At 40.7% G+C, this 23,877-nt stretch overlaps 1 protein-coding gene and 1 long non-coding RNA gene across 2 annotated transcripts; one reads left to right on the top strand and one right to left on the bottom strand.

Annotated features, from left to right (window-relative positions):
- Positions 1-5,958: 5,958 nt before the first annotated feature.
- Positions 5,959-6,202, bottom strand: LOC310640914. Its single transcript, XR_014492620.1, has 2 exons — positions 6,138-6,202; positions 5,959-6,105 (listed from the first exon to the last, which is right to left on the bottom strand). It is a non-coding gene; the product is annotated as an uncharacterized lncRNA (long non-coding RNA).
- GPR160 (G protein-coupled receptor 160) lies at positions 6,180-21,738 on the top strand. The gene is made up of 2 exons (XM_083363476.1): positions 6,180-6,567; positions 19,619-21,738. The coding sequence occupies exon 2, from the start codon at positions 19,621-19,623 to the stop codon at positions 20,674-20,676; it is 1,056 nt and encodes a 351-aa protein (XP_083219602.1). The 5' UTR covers positions 6,180-6,567; positions 19,619-19,620; the 3' UTR covers positions 20,677-21,738.
- Positions 21,739-23,877: the final 2,139 nt, after the last annotated feature.

Raw genomic sequence — 23,877 nt, 5'->3', positions numbered from 1 at the left:
TCTGTACTCTTTCTAGAGTCTCAACATCTTTTTTACATCATGGCGACCAAAACTGGATGCAGTATTCCAGGTGTGGCCTTACCAAAGCATTGTAAAGTGGTATTAGTACTTCAGTTGATCTTGGTTCTATCCCTCTGTTAATGCAGCCTAGCACGGTGTTGGCTTTTTTGGCAGCTGCAGCACACTGCTGGCTCATATTTTAAGTGACTGTCCACTAGGATTCTGAGATCCCTCTCACAGTTACTACTGTTGAGCAAGGTACCACCTATGCTATACTTGTGCATTTGGTTTTTCTTGCCTAAATGTAGAACCATACTTTTTTCACCATTGAATTTCATTTTGGTGTCATCTGCAAATTTGATGAGTTCCCCATCTATCCCCTCATCCAAATCGTTGATGAAGATGTTGAAGAGCACTGGGCCCAGAACAGAGCCCTGGGGCACCCCACTACACACTTCCCTCCATGTAGATGCGGTTCCATTGAGGACCACGTGCTGAGTATGGCCAGTCAGCCAGCTACGAATCCATCTGGTGGTGATGTTGTCTAACCCACTGTCTCATAACATCATCATTTGCAACCTACCCTGCCAGTTTTCCCAGAACTTTTTTGTTGTAACTTCCTGCTGGCTTCCCCATTGAGTTGATTTTGGAAAGCTGGCAGAAGTTGCCTCACCTAATGATTTGGTTAATGATAGTAATTGGGATTGCAGGGATTGCAGTTGCTAAGTGATGGTATCATGTTTTACAACTGCATTGCTTAGGGATGGAAAATCCAGTTCCAATTGCCATCATAAGTCAAGGACTTCCTGTAATACAATATACTAAGCTGCAAACTAGCCATTTGGGCCATGTTTGCATAATATATGAAGATAAAATATGGCTGTGGTCACAAGACATACTTAACGATGGCTAACTTGGAAATAGTCTGTTCAGCTAAGTGCTTTGGGCACACATGGCAAAACCAAAATTAACCATGCAGGCTGAGTTTGCACTACACACTAATGTAAACCTATATGGTTGGGTATTCTGTGGTGAACATAACAGCTGACAGAGTTCACACAGGACTGAAGCACTGCGATTCATTCAGTTTTGTGTGATCATGACTGCAAGAGTGATGGGAGAATCGGAATCTGAAGACTGATCTTAACCACCATTCATTCATCTCATTATAACTTTGGTCACTGAACGAATGGTCATAGGTCAAGAATTACCCCGCGTTTCCCCAACAGTAAGGCCTACACCAATAATAAGCCCAGCTTCATTTTGGGGGTGGGCCTAATATAAGCCCTACCTCCATAATAAGCCCTAGTTTTGGGGCAAGGCACACACCTAAAAATCAAGCTGGGGTGGGGGTGTGGAGCTGCCTCACCCACCCTGCACCCACTTAACTTGCAGCCAGGCCTCGCCTTGTCAGCCCACTTCTTCTGTGGTGTCTTCTGCAGCCAGGCCTGCATTTCTCAGTCACAGGGCTTTCCAGAAGGCCTGGGCAGCCAAGAACCAAGCTATGGATTCAATCCATACTTTACGTGCCATTCTCTTCCCGATTTCTCCTTGCATCAGCTTACTTGGAGAAAGGAAGAGGCAAGAGACATTTCAGTCACCGCCAGTTTCCTGGGTTCTACTGTTGCATTTGCTACATCTGGTTTTCCAGTCTTTCCTTAGCACAAGTGCAGGTGGTCCTTGGCGTATGACCACAAGTGAGCCCAAATTTTCTGTTCTTAAGTGAAACATATGTCAAGCAAGTTTGGTTCTGTTTTATGACCTTTCTTGCCCAGTTATTAAATGAATCATGGCAGTTGTTCAGTTAGTAATATAGTTGTTAAGTGAATCTGGTTTTCTGATGGACTTTGCTTGTCAGAAGGTTGCAAAAGGTGATCGCATGACCCTGGGACATGTGATATGAGTCAGTTGCCAAGTGTCTGAATTTTGATCATGTGACCATGAGGATGCGGTAACTCTCGTAAGTGTGAAAAACAGTCATCTCACCTTTTTTCCAGTGTTGTAACTTTGAACGGTCACTAAATGAACTCTTGTAAGTTGAGGACTACCTGTATATTTGGGGGAGACTAATGTAGGCGGCAACTTCTTCAAAGCCCTTAGCAATAGCACTTAGACTTATATACTGCTTCACAGTGCTTTACAGCCCTAAGCGGTTTACAGAGTCAGCCTATTGCCCACAACAATCTGGGTCCTCATTTTACCGACCTCGGAAAGATGGAAGGCTGAGTCAACTCTGAACCTCTCAGAATCGAACACTTGGAGTGAGCAGTGAGTTAACCCACAGTACTGCACTCTAACCACTGTGCCACCAAGCAAGATATCACATGACCCAGATTGTTGGGGGCAATAAGCTGACTTTGTAATAATGCCGCTTGGGGGGGGGGGGGCGAAAGCCCTAATAAGCAGGCATATACATAGAATGAAGGCTATTGCTAAGCACATTGGTTTGTGCTTAAATTGTAAGCCGCCCTGAGTCTTCGGAGAAGGGCGGGATATAAATGGGATTAAAATAAATAAAATAAAAAATAAAGACTACAACTTGTAATCTTCCCTGCCGGCTTTCCCATTGACTTTGCTTGTTGGAAGCTGCAAGGAACCTTGCACATGGTGATCACATGACCTTATAACTTATAATACTTAGCAATAGCACTTAGACTTATATACCGCTTCACAGTGCTTTGTAGCCCTCTGTAAGTGGTTTACAGAGTCAGCATATGGGCCCCCCCCAACAATCTGGGTCCTCATTTTACCAACCTTGGAAGGATGAAACGCTGAGTCAACCTTGAGCCGGTGAAAACTGAAGTGCCAAACTGCCGGCAGGCGGCAGAAGTAGCCTGCAGTACTGCATTCTAACCACTGCACCACCAAGCCCTAAGGCAGGGGTAGGCAACCTCGGCTCTTTTATGACTCGTGGACTTCAACTCCCAGAATTCCTAAGCCAGCTATGCTGGCTCAGGAATTCTGGGAGTTGAAGTCCACGAGTCATAAAAGAGCCGAGGTTGCCGACCCCTGCCCTAAGGGAACCATTTAGGCAGCAGTAGTGTCTGCAGTACAAACTCTGATAACCACTGTGGCTGCTGGGTTGGTTTTTTTGGCCACACCCTGTGGATAACTTTGGACAGCTGCAATGATATAAATGTCATCATCTTTGGGGTTTTCATTTCTTTCTTTATTTCATTTATGTTATGTTGCCTAACAGAAAAGACCCACATGACAGCTGGAACTTTCCCAAGAATTGAAAATGCCCTGCAATCAACCCTGTTGGGATGAGAACTGAGTTGGGAAACGGCAGTGCGAAAGATGGCTAAGTTCCTGTCCTTCAGTACACATCTTGTAAGTTTGGGGTGGGGGGGATGGTTGGGTGGATGTATTGGTGTCAACAGAAACACTGGAACTCTGAGTGAGTTGGGTAATTCAGAGTTGACTCAGCTATATCTTCCTGACTTGGTTTCTCAATGAATAACAGAATAACAGAGTTGGAAGGGACCTTGTAGGTCATCTAGTCCAACCCCCTGCTCAAGCAGGAGACCCTACACCATTTCTGACAACCAGCTGTTCAGTCTCTTCTTGAAAGCTTCCAGTATTGAAACACCCCCAACTTCTAAAGGCAAGCTGTTCCATTGGTTGATTGTTCTCACTGTCAGAAAATTTCTCCTGATTTCTAGGTTGAAACTCTCCTTGGTCAGTTTCCATCCATCATTCCTTGTCTGGCCTTCAGGTGCTTTGGAAAATAGGTTGTCCCCCTCCTCTCTGTGACAGCCCTTCAAATATTGGAATACTGTTATCATGTCACCCTGATCCTTCTTTTACCTAGACTAGTATTGCAACCGTTCTTCATATGTTTTAGTCTCCAGTCCCCTGCACTCTTTCTAGAGTCTCAACTTTTTTTATATAGTGTGGTGACCAAAACTGGATGCAGTATTCCAGGTGTGGCCTTACATCAACTGAAGCATCAATCCAGGCTGCAGAAGGCAGTGTGGTCTGTAGGAATACCATATTACTCTCCACATAATCATTCAAATTGAACAAATCTCTTTAATCAGGATGGGCGTCCCAAAGGTGCTTTTTCAGGAAGCAACTGGACTTTCTTGTTTTATTTTGAAGACTTTTTGCTTCTCATTCAAGCTATGACTGGATGATGGGAAATGGAAGGATTGATATTCCTTGTAGACAGCCGGTCATATGCATTCTTTTAGAGCAGGGGTGTCAAACTCAATTTCATTGAGGGCCGCATCAGCATTGCGTTTGCCCTCAGGGGGCCGGGTGGGTATGGCCAGGGTGGGCGTGGCCTACTGGGTGGGCGTGGCCAGCTCTACATCGTTCGCATCAAGGGTGCCTATGGGGGCCTGGGCAGGAGTGGGACAGATCTGAGGGTCTCTGGCAGGAGGAGGGTCTCTGGGCCAGGGCCAAGGCAGTGGGGGCCGTTCCCTCACTGTTTCCAGGATGGCTTCGCGGGCCACATGAAACCACTTCGCGGGCTGGATCCGGCCCCCGGGCCTTGTGTTTGACATGTCTGTTTTAAAATATTATATGACTTTAATTGCCATACATTCCTCTCAAAACTTAAAATTTCCTTATATGTAGTCACATCATGTAGTCACATCCAACATTTATATTTTCTATTGCATTATCCTACCTCATTTTTATGACGTGCAGCATTTTTATGTATTCTTTGTATCTTTCTTTATGCCCTGCCTCAGGAGAGCCAGACAGAAAGATGGCTCTGGAAAAACTGACCACATGTAGTAGTGAGCGGGTTTTTATACCTTCTTGGGCTTTTGTTTGGAGTTGTTCCTGTGGCATGAACTTTGACCTGAGTGTGATTGTGCCTTGCTGGTATTCTGATGGTGGTGAGTTAATCCTATTATGTCCCAAAGGTCATATTCTGCTTCCCTGGGGCTGTGGGTGATGAGTGTTGGATTTTTTGGTGTGAGGGACTATAAGATTCTAGAGATCTTTCTTTCTAATCCCAGCTTCCTGTCTCCAATCTTTCGGACAAGATTATCACATCTGCATTTCTGCAGACCTGGTTTCTGTTTGGGGCAGAGAGACTTGGGGGGTGGGATTGGTTTCTGCCTTTAAAATCCTTTCAAGAAATATATTCTGCCTTCTTAATATTTCCCAAAATATTTCTTTCTTGGGCTTTTTCTCACAACACCATATGGTTATTTGAACAGGCCGGCCTGGACTAAGGGTTTGGGGTTTATTTTTAACTATTTATTTGTTAGGGCTGAATTAATTTAATTTTATTTTTAACTTTTGTAGGTTGTATTTTAATTGTCCCGTACACCGCCCTGACTCCTTCGGGAGAATTCAATAAATTCAATAAATAATAAACAATAATAATAATAATGGGTAAATAGCACCAGATATAGCTGAAGAAGCTTCTTGGAAGAGAAGCCAAACGTCTTCCAACGGGGAAAAAAAACACAACAACAACGTCCAGTTGCATTTTGAAAAAAAGCATCTTTGGGAATCTGCGTAGATCAGGGGTCTTCAAACTTGGGCCTTTTATGACTTGTGGACTTCAACTCCCAGAATTCCTCAGCCAGCAAAGCTGGCTGAGGAATTCTGGGAATTGAAGTCCACAAGTCATAAAAGGCCCAAGTTTGAAGACCCCTGGCGTAGATGGTTAGAAAGCAGAGAGGTATCTCTTTACTCTCCTACCATCCGGTAGGAGATATAGGAATATAGCCAGCCGTACCAACAGGCTGAAAAACAGCTTTTATCCCTGGGCTGTTAGGCTTTTAAATGGGACATAATCTTATGCAGAATTGACTTGGGAGGCCGGTGCGTGGTGTAGTTGGCTCACACGGTGTGGTGGGATGGAGGGTTTGTTGTCACTGTGTGTTGGGGGGGGGAGAGAGCACGGGAGGGGGGGGGAGGCTCAGCTAATCTCAATGTACACATGTTGTACTTTGACAATAAAGGTTTATTATTATATTTTTTTTTAAAAAAAAATAATATAGCCCTAAACTCAAGCCCGGCTCCTTCCCCCGTAAAGCGAACTAACGAGGGCTGCTGGCACGGGCAGAAAGGAAAGGGCCTGCCCGCTTTTTCAACATTACGGCTGAACGGAGACTTCGCTCGCTCCCAATTCCCCCCCTCCACACACACACACACACACACGCACGCACACAGACACACACACAGACACACACACACACACGCCGAGCCACTCCTACCTGGCGAACCTCGCCCACGGCTGCCCTGGGGAGCGGCCGGTCGCGCTCGCGAAGCAGGCAAGCGGCGCGTCCTGCTCCGGCTGCAAGCGGGAAAGTGCGAGAGAGAGAGAGAGAGAGAGAGAGAGAGGAGAGAGACGGCGGGGATTTCCTGGGAAGCCCTTGCAGAGCGCCTCCGGCTCTCTCTTTTTTTAATTTTTTAAGCGGCTGCCGTTTCCCTCGCTCGCCTGCCTGGTCTCTGTGTAAGCTTTCCAACCCCCCCCCTCCCCCGCTTTATTCAGCTCCGAGTTAGCAGCAGGGGCGCGACAGATTGCGTTAGGGAGATGTAAGCGCCTCGCCTCGCCTCGCCTCGCCTCGCCTCTAGACCGAACTCGGCGTAAGACAGGTGAGTTCCCACTTCGTGCGGTTTAATTAGCTGCCGGGCAGGTAGAAATCGATTCGATTTTTATTTATTTATTTACTTACTTACTTACTTACTTACTTACTTATTTATTATTATTTACTTACTTACTTACTTATTTATTTATTATTATTTATTTACTTACTTACTTATTTACTTACTTACTTATTATTTATTTATTTATTTACTTACTTACTTACTTATTTATTATTATTTACTTACTTACTTACTTACTTATTTATTTATTTATTATTATTAATTTACTTACTTACTTACTTATTTACTTACTTACTTATTATTTATTTATTTATTTATTTATTTACTTACTTACTTACTTACTTACTTACTTACTTACTTACTTACTTACTTACAGCCGCCCGACCTTAACCAAGGGACTCTGGGCGGCTGGATTCAGCTCGCGGGTTGAGGAAAGAAGTTTTGATTGCCGCCCCACCCCACCCCCACCCCCACCCCCACTTTCGGCTTGATTATATTCTACTTGGCCTTTGGGAGGAGAGAGTCCGGTGGACGCTTACAGGGCAGAAACGGCGAGATCCCGAGAAATGCGACGGGCATCTTGAAGAGGTTCCAAAACGCAGAAGTAACCGCGATCCGGGAAGCCGGGGGAGCGGGGGGGGGGGGGATTCGGTAGCAGCTTTTCCAGTTATGCTAACGTGGCTCTCTCCTACCAAACATAGGTGCAAATAATAATAATAATAACGACGACAACAATAACAATAATTTGGAAGGGATCTTGGAGGTCATCTAATCCAACCCCTTGTTCAGGCAGGAAACCCTAGACCATTTCAGACAAATGATTGTCCAGTCTCCTCTTAAAAACATCCAGTGATGAATCTCCCACAACTTCTGGAGGGAGGTTGTTCCACTGGTTAATTGTTCTAACTGTCAGGAAGTTTCTCCTTAGTTCTAGGTTGCTTCTTGACTAGTTTCCATCCGTTGCTTCTTGTCCTGCTTTCAGGTGCTTTGGAGAATAGCTTGACTCCCTCTTCTTTGTGGCAGCCCCGGAGATATTGGAACACTGCTATCATGTCACCCCTAATCTTTATCTTCATTAAACTAGACATACCCAATTCCAGCAACCATTCCTTATATGTTTTAGCCTCCAGTCCCCTAATCATCTTTGTTGCTCTTCTCTGTACTCTTTCTAGAGTCTCAACATCTTTTTTACATCGTGGTGACCAAAACTGGATGCAGTATTCCAAGTGTGGCCTTACCAAGGCATTGTAAAGTGGTATTAGTACTTCACGTGATCTTGATTCTATCCCTCTGTTAATGCAGCCTAGCACTGTGTTGGCTTTTTTGGCAGCTGCAGCACACTGCTGGCTCATATTTTAAGTGATTATCCACTAGGACTCCAAGATCCCTTGGAGTTGGTTGAAATAATATGACAATCTCATGCCATGGTTGTCCTTGCTTTTTTAAAAAAAGAATTTCCCAGGCCACCTTGTCTTAATCTTATCTGAGAACCCACTTGGTCCAATCGTATTTCACTTTTCAAAATTAGCCAGGATCAGCTCAGTACTGCCCCTTTGCTCTGCAGCCATGATTTAGGAAAGACGGCCGCACGGTTTATTGCTTGACTTTCTGTGAAACGCTTCTAAATATCATCTGGAAAAGAGCTATGCTGTTTGGTTTGCATGGTTTCAGATAATTTTTTTTTAAAAAAATACCATTTCTGTGTAGAAAATCATGCTGTTGAAAGCAAGGCCAGTATCTTTTCCTTTGACATCTAACTTCTTAGGTGTCAAAAATTATTTTGCACAGATCATCATTATTGTAAATCATACTAGTTGTCATCTATAAATGGATTGCACTGCTTTCAGATACAAGCTGACCACCTATTGACCATAATTCCATTGCAACTAGTGTGTTGAGTGTACAGTGTGAATAATTTTGGTTAATAGTGTTTATGCAACACTAGATACTTGATTATAAACCAGTCAAACGTATTATCTGTCCAAATCTAGCTTAATTCATGAGTTTAGACTTCAGTGTTGTTTAAACCCTTAAAAAATGTGGCTGATTGAATAAACCATGTTTTAGTTTAACACTGCTACTGCTAACTATCGCCTGGTGCACCAGTTGCGTCCCTACCTGGACTGAGATGCCCTGCGCACAGTCACTCATGCGCTCGTGACCTCCCGATTGGACTACTGCAACGCTCTCTACATGGGGCTGCCCTTGAGGACCACTCGGAGGCTTCAGCTGGTGCAGAATGCAGCCGCGCGGGTTGTGATGGGGGTTTCCCGATACTCCCATGTAACACCTCTGCTCCGCGAGCTGCATTGGCTTCCGGTTGCCCTCCGGGTAAGATTCAAGGTGCTGGTGATGACCTATAAAGCCCTAAATGGCTTGGGTCCGGGATATCTGAGGGAACACCTGCTGCCGGCATCAAGCTCCCTTCGTCCTGTGCGCTCCCACAGGGAGGGTCTTCTCAGGGTGCCGGCAGTAAAAGATTGCCGGCGGATAATACCCAGGGGGAGGGCCTTCTCTGTGGGTGCTCTTTGGAATCAGCTGCCCGTAGAGCTTAGGACTGCCCCTGACCTTGGCTCATTCCGCCGGGACCTGAAGACTTGGCTCTTTGAGCTTTCTGGCCTGGACTGAGAGTATTAATTGGGGTTTTAATTGGATTTTAATTGGGGTTTTATATTTATTCAAGGTCTAAATGTAATCATTTTAACTGTTCTTAATTTTTGTAATTGTTGTATTGTTATTTTAAAAACCTTGTGAACCACCCTGAGTCCTACGGGAGAAGGACGGTATATAAGTCTAATAAAGATAAAGATAAAGAACTGGTTGCAACCCATAATGGGTTTTAGCAAAATACATATAAAAATTACAGTGATCACCAGTTCAATACATCCCCTCTAATATTAACAGTACTTTATTATTATATTATTATATTAATACCATTATCAGGGTGTGCTTTCATATCTTTCTTGCAGCCGTTGCAAACAATGCAACTTGTTTTGTTAGCTGTTTGTTTTTAGAGAACAAAAAATAATTTTTTTTCTTCTGAACTAGATTGATTCATTTGATTAGCAAGAGGTTAATAAATATAGTGCTGAGTTCCTGATAATGTTTGCAGTGTAATAAGTAGTGATATAAATAGTAATAATAGTAAGGTAACTCTAATGCCCCTAGAACAGAGCCACTGAGAATAGATACATCTCTCTTATCAAGAAGAGATTAGCATTTCATTCTTCTTTTATCCAAACTGAATTAACCTTTGTAACATATCTGCAGAATTTGTTTTTTCTCTCTTATGTGTTCTGGCCCAAAATAAAAGGATTTGTTTCACACAAATACAATTAAAATATGGGGGAAATCCTAGAAAAATTATACAAGCGTTTCCTAATAGATTTTTTTGTGGCAAGTATTTTAAAAATATTTTAATTTATAGCCAATCTGCATCCTTTTGGAAAGCACATTCATATGCTTTTAGCTGTGTATTTAGAGTTTGCTTTCAATGCAGGAATTGTAAATGTAATTGTAATTTTGGCAAATGTCATCTATAAGTGTATGTCATCTTCTATATATGTAACATTAGCATCTAAACCATGATACTAATCTCTGTTTAGGGATAATGAACCCATGCTGAGCCATATGTGAATGGCACAATTTTGTTCAATTAATTTTCTCTATTTTAGTACTTCAAGAGAGCTGCTTCTCCTTAATATATTTGAACTCTCCTATTGTAAGAATTTAAATGAATAAAGTTGGAAAGGCGTTTTCTGCACTCATGTTTTTTTAGTACTATAACTTGTAGCTTTGAAGGAATTGTATTAATGTTCCACTGCATAGTATATAGAATTCTATATCTGTTTTTATAGAATTTTGATTAATGTTATTTCTCTGTTTCTGCTGTGCTTAAGTAGAAGTGCATGCCAAATAAATAAAACTCACTCCCTTTACTAAAAATGGAGGAAGACATCACAAAATTAACCTTGCTACAAATGGCCCAGTTCATATTCTGGTGTAAGCTTGCATAATTTTCATGGTGGAGATAAGAACTCTTTCTTTACCATGCTACAATAATATTTTCCTGGCAAAAAATATAATCTGACTTTGTGCTGCTAAAGTAATACTCTTCATGGAGATAATAAAGATAAATATTAAGAAAACTGGAAAGTTGGAGTTTATTTTCAATAAATGAGATTTCTGGTCTCAAGTGAAATAAGAATAAAACCAATCTTTGCCAAAAGAGAGATCTGGATATTGCAGAACTATTTATCCTGAATTATTGTATTGTTTATATCTTACTCCATTAATTTCCTTCAGCCAAAGTTGCATTGCTTAACATGTCATGATTTAATGAACTCATCCTGTTTCTTTCTTTTCCAACCCTATTACAGGTAGTCCTTGAATTACGACCACAATTTAGCCCAAAATTTCTGTTGTTGAGATATTTGTTAAGTAACTTATCACAGTTGTTAAGTGAATCATACTGCAGGTGTTAAATTAGTAACACAGTTGTTAAGTGAATCTGGCTTCCCCATTGACTTTGCTTGTCAGACAGTTGCAAAAGGTGATCACATGTCCCTGGGCTCTGAAACTGTCATAAATACAAGCCAGTTGCCAAGTGTCTGAATTTTGATTGCATGACGGGGATTGTGCAACAGTCGTAAATGTGAAAAATGATCATAAATCACTTTTTTCAGTGCCATTGTAACTTCAAACTTGATTATGTGACCATGTGCAACAGTCATAAATGTAAAAAATGGTCATGTCATTTTTTTCAGTGCTGTTGACTGGTCATCAAAAGATCACTGTTGTAAGTTGAGGACTACCTGTACACGGAAATCTTGAAGCTGCAATCTGCACAGCCCAATTTATAGCAACACTTTTTTAAATAGTAGGTGATGATGCATTTGTTCCTTTATTAGAAAGCAGATATCCTCTGTCTTGGAAAAATAACTTGTTACCAAGATAACAAATACAAACCGCCAAAAACAGTGTTAGCAATTATGATAATTATAATTGTTTGCCACTGCAATTTACACCTTTTCTTTGTGGGAGCTGGCATTGGATACATGTGGGAATTTCTTTGCCTTACAAAATGAGGTGCTGAAAATAATACACATCACTTGTTAGCTTTCACAGTTAATCTGCACATTACCTGTGCCCACATTTCCTCTATGACCCCTTTCTAAGCTGCATTTGTTAGGAATTTAAATAAAAGTTTTAAAATATTAGGAGCTTAATAAAAGTTCATTTGAGGAAACACACCTGGCTGCTGCTAATTCCCTAGTGGTAGTCTTGTTTTGTTGCTTTAAATAAAGCGTTTGCATTTGCACAGGTGCCCTGAACCTGCCTATTTACAGTAATATGTTACTCAAGATGTAGGATGTGTTCATATGAGATCAAAAATTACACATTTTCCCTGTGCTTGGCTCTCTTTACTCAGCATGTCTAAGGCTGGTTATTGGATTAACCATTTCTGGGTTAGGATAATAGCTATACAGCAATATAGCAATAGCACTTAGATTTATATACCGCTTCATAGTGCTTTGGAGCGCTCTCTATGTGGTATACAATGTCAGTATATTGCCCCCGACAATCTGGGTGCTCATTTTACTGACCTTGCAATGCTGGAAGGCTGTGATTTTTGAGCCTGTCAGGATTGCATTCTAATCACTGCACTGCCAGGGCTCTGGGACAATATATTCAATCAAATGAGCTAGATTCAGACAGCAAACTTAGCCCTGAAAACCTAACCAAGATTAATACCAAATACAGTTTGTTGTATGAATGGACTTGCTGTATTCTTATGTGATTATGTGGTTAAGTACTTTTGTAACAGTTGTTGGTGCCATCAAGTCATCATTGAAACCTGCCGACTGCTAGTCAAGTCCATGCAGCTTTCTTGATAAGGGTTTTTGAAAGAAGTTTGCCCTTGCCTCCTCCTTAGGGCTGAGAGAGAGAGTGACTGGTCCAAAGTCGTCCAGATGGCTTCATGCCTAAGATCAGGCTAGAACTCTTCGTCCCCCGGTTTCAAGCCTGGTGCCTTAACCATGGTCACTGAATAATTTAGTTTATTCCCTATTAAAATGTAAAATCAAATTGCCTTCCTGTAGTAGTAGTAGTTCTTCCTGTGATGATGATGAAGATAATAATAATAATAATAATAATAATAATAATAATAATAATAATAATAATAATAATAATGGTAATAATAATAGTAATAATAGGTTGGAAGGGACCTTAGAGGTCTTTTAGTCCAACACCCCTGCTCAGGTAGGAAACCCTATACCATTTCAGACAAATGGTTGTCCAGTGTCTTCTTAAAAACCTCCAGTGATGGGCGGGTTTGGGGTGGGAGGGATTTGGGGAAAATTTTGTTTTTGTAAAACTCTTTAATAATAATAATAAAAAAATCTCCAGTGATGAAACACCCACAACTTCCACTGTTGGAGCATTCACAACTTCGGGAGACAAGTTGTTCCGCTGATTAATTGTTCTAACTGTCAGGAAATTTCTACTTAGTTCTAGGTTTCTTCTTGATTAGTTTCCACCCATTACTTCTTGTCCTGCCTTCAGGTGCTTTGGAGAATAGCTTGACTCCCTCTTCTTTATGGCAACCCCTGAGATACTGGAAGACTGCTATCATGTCACCCCTAGTCCTTCTCTTCATTGAACTACTAGACACACCCAATTCCAGCAACCGTTCTTTATATGTTTTAGCCCCCAATCCCCTAATTATCTTTGTTACTCTTCTCTGTACTCTTTCTAGAATCTCAACATCTTTTTTACATTGTGGTGACCAAAGTTAGATGCAGTATTTCAAGTATGGCCTTACCAAGGCGTTATAAAGTGGTATTAACACTTCATGTGATCTTGATTCTAGGTAAAGGTAAAGGTTCCCCCGCACATGCGTGCTAGTCGTTTCCAACTCTAGGGGCCGGTGCTCATCTCCGTTTCAAAGCCGAAGAGCCAGCGCTTGTCCAAGAACGTCTCCGTGGTCATGTGGCCGGCATGACTAGACGCCAGAGGCGCACGGAACGCTGTTACCTTCCCACCGTAGTGGTCCCTATTTTTCTACTTGCATTTTTATGTGCTTTCGAACTGCTAGGTTGGCAGAAGCTGGGACGAGTAACAGGCGCTCACTCTGTTACGCAGCACTCGGGATTCGACCCGCCAAACTGCTGACCTTCAGATTGACAAGCTCAGCATCCTAGCACTGTGTTGGCAGCACTCATGTATGGAAGATGCATCCGAACAGAATTAGTAGAATTGATATTGAAATAATCTAAAGTTGAGGGGGCCTTTAGGTGGGAAGTATACACACAATGCAGTGTGGTACTCAGCTTTCAGTGAGTACTGCACAGTGTGGTACTAGCTGTCCCCCCGTTCCTCAAAATTGCTATTGTATCTTATGAAAACTGGGTTCTCTGCCTTCTAGAAGCTTCCAGGAAGAAAAATAGATGGGACATTGAATGCCCAAATTATTGCTCAAAGAACCACAGAAGGGGATAACCTCTTCTTTCTAGTCCCTGTGCATTGCACAGACAAGTTCAGATCAAAGAAAAATACAGTCAATAGAATCATATACAGTGCTTGCCCCGGACTTTGTGTAGCATTAGGAAAAGAAAAGTGTAAGAAAGAGAGTCCATAGTATAGAAAGTTAGGATATTTCATCTTGTGGAGCTTGTTTTTAAGCGATAACGATAAGTATATGAAGAGAATAGTAGGTGGATCAGTCCAGAAATAACACCTTAGGATCAAAGGTTATATGAAGTCTCAAGTTTTATTTGCCCTTAGTTCTACATATAAAACCTATTACTCATTTATATGAGAAGCTATAGACCTGATAAGCTACAGAAAGCTTTCAGATATGGTGTTTTGGTATCTGCTCATATTTCTCTACCTTGGCCATCTGTATACTGAAGAATTGGAAAGAAAAATGATCACCAGAGTATGTAGTTGCAGGAAGCTGATTGCCTAATTATCTAAGGCTCCACCACTTTGCAAAAATATATGCATTAAGACATATACAACTTTTGGAAATATGGAAATTCTGTTTTTTCCTGTATTAAATCTACTTCGCATTTTAAATGAATCTGCCAGTTTATTGTAATCATTTAATCTGTTTTGAAGTAACGGAATACGTACAAATTTATTTTTCTAAAAAAAACCCTTGCCTTTCCAACCAAATTATTTATCTAGATTTCTGAGTGGTATAATAAATTTCCGAATACCACCTTAGCTTAGGATTTCTACGTCATCACACATTGTAGACTTAATCTTCTCTTATATATACAGTATAAAACCAACTTCCTGAAGTTTTTACAGCTCATTTGCATAGGCCAGAGGTGAATTGATAACAGAGAATGTATACTATAAGTAAGAGTTGAAAGGCTTGCCATAATTGAAAATCTAATTTTATTTTTAAAATGTACTATGGTTAATTTTGTTTGTATTTTTTCTTATGTAACCTCCTAAATATTTGAAACCTAAGAATTGAAGGGTTAATTCCAATAATACATTTAAAACTACAGCAGTTTCTACTATCAGAAAAGAAAAGAAACCAGCAATAAAATAAACCATTAGTTTATTTCCTCTTCACCAGAATGGTCAGTTCCTATAAAAAGGTCTTCCTCAATATTGTGAAGTCTTGCGTATCCACCTGGTTTTTTTATTTGGCTTTTGATAAAATGAAATTTTTAAAATTTTAATTGTGTCTCAAGCAAAGAGGTATGTACTGGCAGGGCTTTTTTTCTCATAGAACGCTCAGAACGGAGTTCCGGAACCTTTTTTGAATGGAACCTTGTAATGTAGGCAAGGCAGGTTGTATGACATGTGTGAGTTCCGGCACCTTTTTCTTTTACAAAAAAAGCACTGTGTACTGGAATATAAGAATTGAGAGCTTCAAACTGCTAAGGAATTCTTGATGAACAAACTTGCTGCTGCTAATTTTGGGCTTATTTTAATTTCTGTTAAACTCTGTGCGTGTCTCTACAATGAAGATGAAATTAATTTAGATTTTATTGGCTCATTATGACATCAGCAGGCCCAGAATGTTCTCCAGGGGATTTTAATTCACTCTGTCAGGCAAGATTTCTAAACTTCAAAATTTGAAAGAGAAGAGAGAAATAGAATAAGCTCTTGTATTCTTTGTCTGATTTGATAGAACCGCATGCATTGTTTAAATTTCTCCTTGGTAGGAGGATCAAATTAAATAATTTTACTGTGGTCTGACCAGCCTTTAGTAGAAAAACAGCTATACTGGGTGTCCTTGACTTACAACTACTTGTTTAGTGACTGTTTGAAGTTACAACGACACTGAAAAAAGTGTCTTATGAGTGTTTTTCACCCTTATGACTGTTTCAGCATCCCCATGGTCATGTGATCAAAATTTGGACTGGCTCATATTTATGACAGTTGTGGTGTCCTGGGGCATGTGATCATGTATGTGATCTGACAAGCAAAGTCAATGGAGAAATTCACGTAACAATCATGTTGCTAACTTAAAAGTGGTAGTGATTCACTTAACAAGCGTGGCAAGAAAGGTTGTAAAATGAGGCAAAATGCACTTAAGCTTAGCAACATAAATTTGGGCTCAGCTGTGATTGTAAGTCAAGGACTTACCTGTAGTTCATTTATTCTTAAGATAGAGCTATTACCCTAGAACACTGTATAAATCTAAAAGGGAAATTTTCAAAAATTGTGTGTAGTTGTTAAGGCACCAGACTAGAAACTGGGGGATTGTGAGTTCTTGGCTTGCCTTAGGCACAAAGCTAGCTGGATTGTTGACCCGGAATTAGGGGCAGTATAGGGAATATCAATTGTGAATGTGCAGACGGCCCTACTGTCTTTGGGCTTTTGCAAAACTGAACAGTTTTGTGTGAGAAAAACAAATTAACTTTGTGGTCTGTACCATTTTAAGAAAAATCCTAATCATCAGATTGGCTCATATTTGTGCTTTACATGTTAGCTGCTTTTTGTAGTCTGTATTAAAGAGATCTTTAAACTAACACAACCTAGAACTAAGGAGAAACTTCCTGACAGTTAGAACAACTAACCAGTGGAACAACCTGCCTCCAGAAGTGGTGAATGCTCCAACACTGGAAGTTTTTAAGAAGAGACTGGACAGCCATTTGTCTGAAATGGTATAGGGTTTCCTGCCTGAGCAGGGGGTTGGACTAGATGACCTCCAAGGTCCCTTCCAACTTATTATTATTATTATTATATTATTATTATATGTAGTGGTTTTTTGGTCCTGGAGAATTAAAAACTTGCTTTACAAAATTGGAAGTCGCTTTGAGTAATGATATAGCTGAGTGCACAGGATTAAGCACTGATCACAAATATCTGATGTTAATTCTGTTTGATGCAGTGGCACTATTTTTGTGGCAACAAGTTAAACAAAATGGTTTTTGTGTTTGGATGTTGTAGGTAGAATTTGACTGCAGCCCAAGTTTTTTAAGCTGAGTCATAACATTTTGAAGGGTAAGAGTGTGGATCAGAATAGGAACAAAAAAAGGGTAATAATAGATACACTGATTCCAGAATAGTAAAATGCAACTGTCTGAGCCATATATGATGGGGACTAGCTCTTTCTACGGATAAATGCTGCATTATTCCAGAATTAATGCTCATTTCTGCTGACTGCAGAGTCTGTCTGACTGAATAAATAAAGCTGCATCTATCCTAATGAATGCTTTCTTTCAGTATTGGCTTGCTGGTCTATAGGAACTACATCACAATATATTTTAGTTGTACACTGTAGTTAATAGGTCCAACTGATCTTTCTTCTTATGGGAAGATTATGATTTAGTTCCAAATAATAGATTTGCAACAACACAAATCACAAAAATGCAACAATCCAACCTTGACAATGAAAGAAATTACTTCTTGGATCAGGCTATTTAATCCAACACCCCTTCATTTGTTCCTAACTGGATGTTTGCAAATCATACTGGTTAAGAATATGGACAATCTGTGCTGGTTGATAACCCTTGACCAATCTATTCTTCAAGAATATAAATATAACATATAGACTAGAAATTGCAATAGAAATGGGATTACAGGTGGTCCTTGAGTTAGGATCACAATTGGGACCTTAATTTCCTTCTTAAGTTGTTGCCGTTATGAACTGAGTCAGACCTGATTTTACAGCAATTCGTTATGTGAATCATTCAGATTCCCCAATGGGTGTTTTTTTTTGCCAGAAATTGGCAGTGATACCTTTGAAGATTGACCAAGGCTTGGGTGGGACTCTACCCTCTTTCCCTGTCTAGAGGCCTCAGGCAGTGGTGGGATTCAAATATGTGAACAACCAGTTCTCTGTGTGGATGCCACTTCCAGAAGTCCATTCTGGGCCTGGGCAACAAAAAATTAGCTACCGGTTCTGCCGATCTGGTGCAAACTGACTGGATCCCACCACCTGCCTCAAGTCATCTTCACCCATTTTTGTTCTCCCTTTGTTTTGTCCCCTCTTGCCTTTTTCCCCTCTTCGTTAAATCCCTCTTGCCTTTTCTCCATCTTCATCTCCATGTTTTTCTGGACCTGAACAGATCCCCCAAAATAAAGGAATATATGGCAATGAGAGGTTTTGTGTATATAACCAGTACCTTGTACTACTGTAGTTTCATGTTCTGAACCCAGGTCTCAATACCAGTTACTGGTCAGCAAGAATTCAGAGTCCCTGGCTGTTGCTACTAAATTAACAGGTCAGCCATAATAAAGCCTCCCTCACCTGTGATTTAATCCCTGATGAAAGTGCTGAGCTGGTGTGTATTACTGAATACTGAGCTGAGGGGTTCCACTCTCGGAATTGTGTCCAGCTTAGTTTCAGGTATGGCATCAACTGGGACTGCAGGAATGTGGTGTGGCAGTTGTTGTCTGAGTCAGGGCCACTAATCAACAGTTTGCCAGATATGAGACGCTGTGTATCAATGTGTCTGCCTGAGCTCCTCAACTCTGTCGCGGGGTTGACGGTGGAGTTCCTCAGACACAATCCTAGAGAATTTCAATCTGCTTTCTCTGGGAGTGTGGTCTGAGGTGGCTTAAAGGTTCAGAGCCAATATGGGAACCATGGGCCTATCCCTTGCCATCCATCCCCAACAGGGAGAAGTGGTCACACGTCTCATTTGGTTCTGCTGTCAAACACTGGCAGTGTGATCTGGAATTGAGGGAGCTCTCTATGGTTTTTCTGTCATGGTCAGATCATGCTCTGCATTCATGAGGTTCTCTGGCACCGTTCCTGTTGCAGGGAGACAGGATCTATTAGATTGGTCTGCCCCCAGCAACTGATGAATCTAGAAGAGTTCCCAAAATTGATAGGGTTTGTTCCTGATGGTAACTTCTCCATTTTTACTGCGTGCATTTCGGCGGCCTTGTTTAGGATGATCCGCTGGGTAAGGGGGACTCAGAGATTTGTCTGCAAGGCCATGCTGAAGAATTCTCACAGCATCTGTTGGACAAAATAGCTCCAATTTGTGCCCAGTTAAATAAATGCCAACATTGCTGCAGATCCCGTGGAGATGCCTTGGCCACAGTCTTGCCCTGTTATCTGGGAATGGTTTGAACCTGTTGGCTAGAAACTGGGAGATTAGTCCTACCTTAGGTACAAAGCCAGCTGGGTGAACTTGGGCCAGTCAATTTTTCTCTGCTCTAGGAAGAAGGCAAGGGCAAACCACTTCTGAAAAATCTTGATAAAAGAACTGCAGCACTTGTCAAAAAGTCAACACCGACTCAAAGGCAACAAGCAAACAAAAAAAAAGAAACCACCCCAAAGCCTGATACTCTATTGTGATCTTGTTTTTAATGGATTGTGAAGAATATTTAATTCTTGGTTTTATTCTATCACATTTGTAGATGGGTGGCCATATAAATTAGATAGATAGATATATACTTAAACGAGATAGATAGAGAGACAGATACACAGACAGATATGTAGATAGATATATAGATAGATTGGTAGGGCAAAAAGGAGGATAGGTAGGTAAACTCTTTGGAAAGGTTCATTTTTTTCAGAACCTAAGATTAATAATATCTTGTCTTGATGTTTTAGGTATGACCTGTTGCTGGGAACGGCTGTCAACATTGCCAACTATGGCTGCAATCATCAGTTCATCATTTTTGAATTTTAAAGATGGTCATATTGTCCTGCCTTCTGAAGCTAATGGAGCGTTGCTTCTTATCATGCTGGGGAAAGTATTTCTCAATCTCTTTCTATTGCAAATCAGAAAACCTAGTCACCATCAGAGTTTTATGAGCTACTTCTGCATTTCACTAGCTATCTTTGACTTGATACTTCTGGGGGTGATGTTCCTCATTTTCTGTAATCAGAATGCTTTGATTGGGGAGATTAGGTTTACTGAGTATCACATCTGTCTTTTGCCTCAGATCACCGCCTTTGTCTATGGCATTTTACATTACCCAGTTTCTTTGATAGCTGGTTTGGATTATTGCCTTACAATAACCCACACTTCCAAATATCAGAATAAATGTTGGAAATTGCTGTACACAGTTGCTGTGTTACTCACATGGGTTTCTGTGCTTGGTTATGTTCTGAATCTTGAGAGCAGTTCTTTATGGCCGAACCTAAATAATGACAGTTATGGACATCGATGTCCTTTCTACATTAGCAGCCAAACTTATTGGCTCTCGCTTGGTATGTTGTCCATAATATGCTTGGTTCTTGTTTTTTGTTGGTCAGAAATTATAAATATGATGCAATCCACTAAGCTTATTTACTTTGATAGAGACGTTGTTCTGTTGTTTCCTTATGAACTTGAAGGCAGCACCAGAGATCGTTCAAAACATCTTTTGTCAAGACTTCTGATCAGCTTTATGGGCACTTGGACACCATTTATTATGCTCCAAATGCTCATTGTATTACTTAATGCTGAGATTCCTGCCCACATTGAGATGAATGTCCCCTGGCTTTGTTTTGTCAACAGCTTTCTTATTGGGATTGCATGCTGGGTGAGACGCCAAGACATTGAGTTCACTGAAGACTCTTGGGATGTGGATCCATTTGTCAGCTGGAAATTTTGCTTTACACCTTCCAGCTTTCAAAATACTGATAAAGCTGCAAAGCTGGACAATGAAATCATAATCTGTTAATGAGCTATCATACAATATAGACTGGATTGCAATCAATGGCGAAGGCTGCAAGTTAAGTTTATGAACTACAGGAGAGGAAGAACATCAAAAGAAAGATTGGTTGAACATTTTCTCAAGTTCTGCTGCGTGTACAAGGAACATGGCAGGATAAAAGAACACTACACTGTTTTCCAAGTTGAATTTCCAGTATGGGTTATTATTTCAAAATAAAGTAATGAAGTATTTACTATGTTGCTATTGATTGATGGATTATGTGCCATCAAATAGTTTTTGACTCCTAGCAATCACAGATAGATTTTCTTCATGGACCATGTGGTTATAATCAACATTAACCAAGGATGTAACCCAACAAGTATCGAGTTCTTATTTGAGAATGATTACTTCACAAGGTTGCTATTATACAAATAAAAATGGGGATCCCTATATAAGCTAGGAAGGAAGGAAGAAGAAAAAAGAGGTAGGTAGGTTTGGGGTATCCTGTATTTTCAATATAGGATGACTTAAATGAGTTGGTCATTTTGTCAGTCAGAATTGGTTCATTTATTTTGAATTTATTAGCCACCCAACTCCAATGAAATCCTTCAAAGAATAAAACTAAATGGTAACAAACTTAAAAGACAGCAGCTTTCATTAATTAAAAAAGGACAGGAATCTTCTTTGCGAATGCTTATCAGACATTAATTCAAATTTGCTGCTGCTTGCGTTGCAAAAAGGCACATAGCGGCCCAGGAATTCTGGGAGTTGAAGTTCACAGATCATAAAGTTGCCACAGTTGCCCACTTCTGCACTAGACCCATGTTCTGAAATAGCCCAACTACCAGTTCACAGACATCCCATAGCCATGAATTGTTGGACAGCTGGTGGCTAAAAATGTTGTTCCAAGTACCCATATTGCAGTTACTTACTATATTTGTTCCTCCCACTGGCAGGTGACACTGGGTGGCAGAAGAAACTGAGCTAGAGGAGTATCCCAAATATTTTTTTAAACTTGTCTAGTATAAACACAAAAAAGACAGCGCCAGTCACCTGTCTGACACCTCAGAGTCACTTGAAAAGCCCATACGTCAGAAACTTGACATCACCTGTCTTTGGTCTCATTATTATTTGGCCCATTACTATACATTTTGGTAGTCATTTCCTATGCTTTATGGGCTGATGGATAACATTTAATACCTTTATCTCTCTAGGCCAGGGGTAGGCAACCTTGCCTCTTTCATGACTTGTGGATGCTGGCTCAGGAATTCTGGGAGTTAAAGTCCATAAGTCATAAAAGAGCCAAGGTTGCCTACCACTGGTCTAGGCCATAGCTACAAATGGATAAATATAGTCCTTGACTTACAACCATTCGTTTAGGAACCCTTTGAAGTTACACCACCACTGAAAAAAGTGACTTATGACCGTTTTTCACACGACCATTGCAGTATCCCATGACGATGTGATCAAAATTCAGATGCTTGGCAACTGGCATGTATTTATGACAGTTGCAGCATCCTGGGGTGATGTGATCAATTTTTGTGACCTGACAAGCAGTCAATGGGGAAGCCAGATTCACTTAACAGCCCTGTTACTAATTTAACGGCTGCAGTGATACACGTAACAACCGTGGCATGAACGGTCAAACAATGGGGTAGGACTCAGTTCACTTAGCAACCGCAATTCTGCCCACTCAGCCATTGGCTTCATGTCTTATTTCATGCTGTACATTTCCACTACATTGATTACCTTACTTAGAGAGATGAAGGACGGACAAAAAAAAAACCACCCTCCAGAGGACCAGTGGGGATGTTGGAAAATTGGTGTTGCAGGCTGTTTTGTGGCCTGAGAAGGAAATCTCTCAAGGATTGAACAAAATGAATTCTCACAAATGGAAAAATAGTCCCCCCACACACCCACCAAAAATGTCTTCAGCTTCCAAAGCTCCTTGTTGGGACAGGTGTGGAAATTTCCTCTGTCAGAGAACACCGTCCTGCTTTGTTTCTGATTCCCAAAAAGTATTCGGAAGCACAGAGGGCAGTGAATGGGCAAAGTTTTAAGGCCATTGTCCTTTGCTATGACCACATGGCAGATGTGCGAGGCGGTCCAATCCCAGGTAAAATATCCAGGTGCTTTAAAGTATTGCAGATATACTCTATCGCTATGCTTTACATTGTTCTTTGAGAAGCAAATGTGAAGTGCGTCATTACTCTGTAGGAGATGCCATTTCACTTGCTGGGCCTGCCAGAATATACTGCTTGCTTTTATTTCAGTAGCTTCGCCTTTTGTTGCTTCAACAAAGAGCCCAACAAAAAGTCAAAGCGATCTTTTATTCTTCTCTTGTTCTGTGACCACCTGGAAGACAGTACATGCACACTATCATATTATCCAAGCTAACATAATTCTAGATGATAGAGAGAGAAAATTCTTGCAAGACTTCCGTTTGGAAGTAAAGGGAAGCTTCTGAGAAACAAAAGGTTTCCTCAACGGATACTCTGCCACAGCAGATGTTTCTAAGAACCCTTCTGATTATCCTGGACAAAGTCGGGGATCAGCTGGCTCAATTTCTACAGTGAAATGACTTGAAAGAAGTTGTACCTTTTCCTAGCAATACAATATATCCTCATCCACCACCACGCCTCCACCCCAGTGTCTTCCGACATTACAAAATGACATGAGGTGAGTCTCTCCCAGCCAAAGAATTGAAAAGGGAGTGTGGCCATTTTGTTTTTTTACAAAAGACCATTGTCATGGCTGGCTGGGGTATTCTGGGAACTGAAGTCCACAAGTCTTTAAAGTTGCCAAGATTGGACATCCCTGCCCTAGAGTAAGCTCATTTCAGATCCAAGCTGCAATACTATTCATTAATGGGTCTTTCTGGAAGCATTTCTGCCACAAAGCAACTATCCTTTTATAAAATTGTTATTGAAAATATTTAGATGGAGGAAAGACAAACATGAACATACATAAAGTAAAAAGATAAAAAGAAAGCAATATAGTTAAAGAAAAAAAGGAATAATTAGATTTAATATTCTTTGCAGCTAATACAAATAAAGATATCCTTTATCCCTTGTGTTCTATATTCAGCTCCTTTTTCAATCAGCAAATTCACAAATCACCATTTCATTTTTTTCTATTTTGACCAAAAAATCCACAAGGGTTTCCAGTTTTTTTTATAAAAGTAATTGTTTTACCCCTAAATAAACAAGTCAATTTTGCTATTTCCTA

The sequence above is a fragment of the Vipera ursinii genome (assembly GCF_947247035.1).
Source record: "Vipera ursinii genome assembly, chromosome: 5".
Lineage (NCBI taxonomy): Eukaryota > Metazoa > Chordata > Lepidosauria > Squamata > Viperidae > Vipera > Vipera ursinii.
Note: the sequence above shows the minus strand (reverse complement) of the source record. Positions and strands in the feature narration are given on the sequence as shown.